Consider the following 4,138-nt stretch of genomic DNA (forward strand, 5'->3'; position numbering starts at 1 on the left):
CATCCATGAACCCGATTACGCAGCCTCTCGAACTCTTTTTGGTAATCACGAAGGGATCTGATTTGCCGAACTTTGGAGAGAGCTTCATCGAAATCTTCACACTCTGTTGGTCCAAAACGAGCCCATAGTTCCTCCTCAAATAACTCCCAAGTTACCACTCGATCTTCCTCCTGGTAAGCACGACGCAGCCATTGCCACCATTGATTAGCTTATGCTAGAGAGACCTTTTGGTTATCTGCCGTGTCTTGAAATTCGAAAAATTGAGATACCCGGTTGAACCATTCTGTTGGATCAGCTCCAGAGTATTTTGGGAATTCCAATTTTGCCATTTTGGAAGAAAAAATTTGTCTGCCCCCGTCGTTCTCTTCTCGATGTGGCCGGACAAATCCTTCTCGCCCATTGTTGTGATTGTTGGAGCTTTCCCTAGTTGAAAGCAAAATTTCAGACAGCCTGTTGACAGTGTCCTCTAGTCATTGCATTCCATCTTGAACTCCACCGAGTCCAGCCTCCAAGGCTTCAATCCTCTCTTTGTTGGTTGCCATTGTAACCGAGCTCTGATACCAATGTTAGGTCCCAGCCAAAGCTCCTGAAATAAAGATAAATTGTACTCTTCGGGTGAGAACAGACCACAAGGTTTGGAACAATTTTCTAATATCCTTTTTATTCATTGAAAGAGTTTAAATACATATATTTTCTAACCACTCTTCCTAAACTTACGACCACAACTATTGTGCACAAACAGAAACAAACTAGCAGAAGAATAGGACTTAGCAGAATAATAGGACTTCAACTGAAAGAAAGACTCTAACACAAGCAGAAATAACAAACTAGCAGAAGAATAGGACTTAGCAGAATAATAGGACTTCAACTGAAAGAAAGACTCTAACACAAACGGACTCCTTCTCCAAGCGTTGCAGCTCAAGACTCAGTCCAAATATTTCTGATTTGGCCGAGAAACACGCTGAGATCGTCGTGGTTTATCATGTTAGAATTAAATGCTTTTGGAGCGTGGCATGTGCGACGCACATAGAAAGAAGCGAGAGGGATTGAAGCGAGAATTTCGGAGGGAAAGAGAGAAAAGTGGGAGAGAGAGAGAGAGGATAGCTGTGGGCCATCGCCTGAAACTAAGTTTGGATTAGCTTAAGCTACAACAGGTCAGGCATCTTAAAGTCCTGACCTTAATTGTAACTAGTTTACATGTAAACACTTTGGACGGTGAAATTATTTACTAATTGTAAGCAATTTATAGGTAAATGTATTAAATTTTTTTCTCTTAATAAATTATATGTTTCATATTACAGTAAAAGTCTTTAAAACTAAAATATATTATGAGTATCGGTTTGAATCTGACCGTTGGATTATTCAAATTAAGTGATTAAGTAAGATATAGAAACCTATATTATGGAATCCCTAGGGGGAAGAAGTATAATTATAAGCTTCCCGCCATCTTTCATATCAATAAATGTCTAAGAAAATAAAGGTTTTCTAAGGGTGAAAATTGCGGAAGATCAAGGTTCTTATCTTACCTTTGAGAAATCGGGCATGTATTTCCAATTAAGTACACCTTAAGTTTATTATATTGAATCACCATCGTATGCATGGACGATCGGCAATACATATTTAACCGTTGGTATCGGGGACGCTATGCATCAATTTTGATGGATTTTGGTATAGTTTATATCAGGGTATCCCAGATTCTGGATTTATCCGGGACCATTTAGGATCGTCTGCCAAGCTGAATTTGGTAGTCAGTTTTGATCCTTCACAATCAGAATTATTATGGCCATGATCGGAAACCGCCGTTATTGGAAATTAGATGGAAGGGAAAATCACATCTCTATGTGGCAGACTCGATTCAGCTAGTTTGTCTGCTTTTTAGCATATAAATCGGCAGACCATATGCTGTCGTCATCTCATCTCCGGCAGCGATGAAAACACGGTGAAAAACCTAATATAGTTCAGATCACATTGTTGCCGGCATAGATGGCCCGATTCAGAGTATCAGAAACCCGATCACATCCATGTATTCTGCTAACTCTGTCCATTGACGGCATTGAAGTTTTTTTTTTTTTTTTTTCCTTCAAAAAGGATCGGATTGTGCCACTGCCGGCAGCAATGGCTGACAGCGGCCAAACCCCTGCCCATCTTCTTCTTCCTACAGCGCCACAAACCGCCATTAATGGCTGCCGCACTTGAAGAATCCCACCTCTGGACCAGCGGCAATGGCGATCCTGCGTCCTCTCCTTCTTCTCTACAGCGACCGCGATTAGGAGTCAACCGCTCCGTTTCAGCGGAAACGGCAAGAAGGGCATCAGCGCCGTCATCTTCTTTAACGTCAGTCGGTGCAACTGCGTTTCAGCCATTGAAACCGGTGGTAACCCCACCTCGATTGTCGCCTGAAACTATGACTGCAATGATGAATCAGACAACGGCAAACCATCTCTGCCTGTCTTCTTCTTCCAGCGTCCTTTTAGACGTTTATTGATGGTGGCTGTGAATTCGGCCGCGAGATGCAAGTGGCTGAGGGCTTCCACTGTTCGGATGTGAAAAGTGGAGAAAAAGACGCACGGCTAGATTTTTGGAAACCGCTGAAGACGGCAGTTTCCCTTTGGGTCCAGCGCTTGGGCCTCTGGAATGGGTCGTTGGGCCTGTATATTGTATCCAGCACATTGATTTTCTCTATGAGCCTGTCTATTAGGACGTTCGTATGGATTCTTTGAAGAGCCTGTTTCCAGCAAGAAATTGACCTGCTTCGGGCTCGTTAAGGCAGATACATGGACTTATTCTAGTGCCCACTTTGGAGATAAGTTCGGTCCATTCCTCTCCCATCTAAGGCCCATTGAGCAGGCCTGTTTTTTTTGCCACATTTGGATCTTAATACGGGCCTTCTTCAGAATCATTCTAAGCCCAACCCAAGAATCATAATGCCTTGTATCGTGGTTTTTTTTTTTTGACCTTTAGGGGGATACCTGGGCCCATGTCCAAAAATAATTATCTACAGTATTGAATCCATATACTTGGGCCATTTTAGTACAAATTGAAATCTAAATAATTTATTTGATGGTTGGTAGGTTACACAGCCATAGTAATTCAAATAAATGTGATTATACATTATTCAGTTCTGATTTGACTCAAGATAAAGCCGATACCTATGTTTTTTAGGCTGATATTTAGTTGTTAACCATTAATAATTTAATCCAATCATCACTTAAAAATATAAACTTGAGCCTATGAGCAATCAACATCGGCCATATTTTGGGTTGAATCAGAACTTTTACATAATGGTCCATTAGGACTATATAGCAATCCTTGAGTCTAGGAGTGGGGATTGAAGCTGGTTGTGCAATCTACCAAAGTGACTTCAATTGGCGAAAATTTTTACTTCCAAACTCCAGTTTATAAAATTCAGTGACAATCCATCATAGGATTGCATTCAATTGTGTTCATATCCATAGCGGGCGATGATCAGAATAAAAAGGTACATCACTTTGCATGATATGAGCAAAGTAAAGTGATTGGTGATAGTGATATAAGTTTGAGAGGTTTATTTTGCATAAAGGTAGTGGTTGTCTTAGATTTATTTAACCAGCATTGGTCAGCTTCATGTTCAATAGAGCCTCCTGCATATCGTAATTTCTCCTAAAGGAGGCGTCGTGATGATATGCCGAGCTCTTGCCAGAATTCAATGATTATGGCCTATCATCATTCTAGGTCATCTGATTGAAGGCTCAAATCAATCGAATATTAATACATGCTTAATGTTTGTGGTTTACATTCATGTAATATTATGTGGGACTTATTTATTTATTAATGTGAGTGTTATGCTTTGTATGGTCAGGTATGACTGTTCCAAATGTTCCAAATCAGTTCAATTCAATACATTTACTTACTGGGTCCAACTATCAGAAATGGAAGTTGTATGTTGAAATAGTCATAGGCTACATGAACCTGGATCTAGCCCTGGAGGAAGTCGAGCCCCTCATTGACTTTAGTACGATTCGGAAAATGTTTACTATAAGGCTTGTACTAAGTCGAACAAGATGTTTCTCAAGATCATAAAGAACTCGATTTCTGAGACCATGCAGGGTGTCATGCCCAACACTGAGAAAGTCAAAGAGTTCCTGACCAAAATAGGGAA

The 4,138-nt window shown here is 40.6% G+C and overlaps 1 protein-coding gene across 1 annotated transcript in view; it reads right to left on the reverse strand.

The window, feature by feature from the left end:
* Nucleotides 1-329, reverse strand: part of LOC131255110 (uncharacterized) — a 4,147-nt gene extending 3,818 nt beyond the window's left edge. The window contains exons 1-2 of the mRNA XM_058255803.1: nt 270-329; nt 1-170 (exon numbers count right to left, since the gene is read on the reverse strand). The exon at nt 1-170 is cut by the window's left edge and continues 1,327 nt beyond it. Of these exons, the coding sequence (XP_058111786.1) occupies nt 1-170; nt 270-329 (230 nt within the window). The remainder of the gene's footprint in view (nt 171-269) is intronic.
* Nucleotides 330-4,138: the final 3,809 nt, after the last annotated feature.

The sequence above is a fragment of the Magnolia sinica genome, chromosome 9 (assembly GCF_029962835.1).
Source record: "Magnolia sinica isolate HGM2019 chromosome 9, MsV1, whole genome shotgun sequence".
NCBI lineage: Eukaryota > Viridiplantae > Streptophyta > Magnoliopsida > Magnoliales > Magnoliaceae > Magnolia > Magnolia sinica.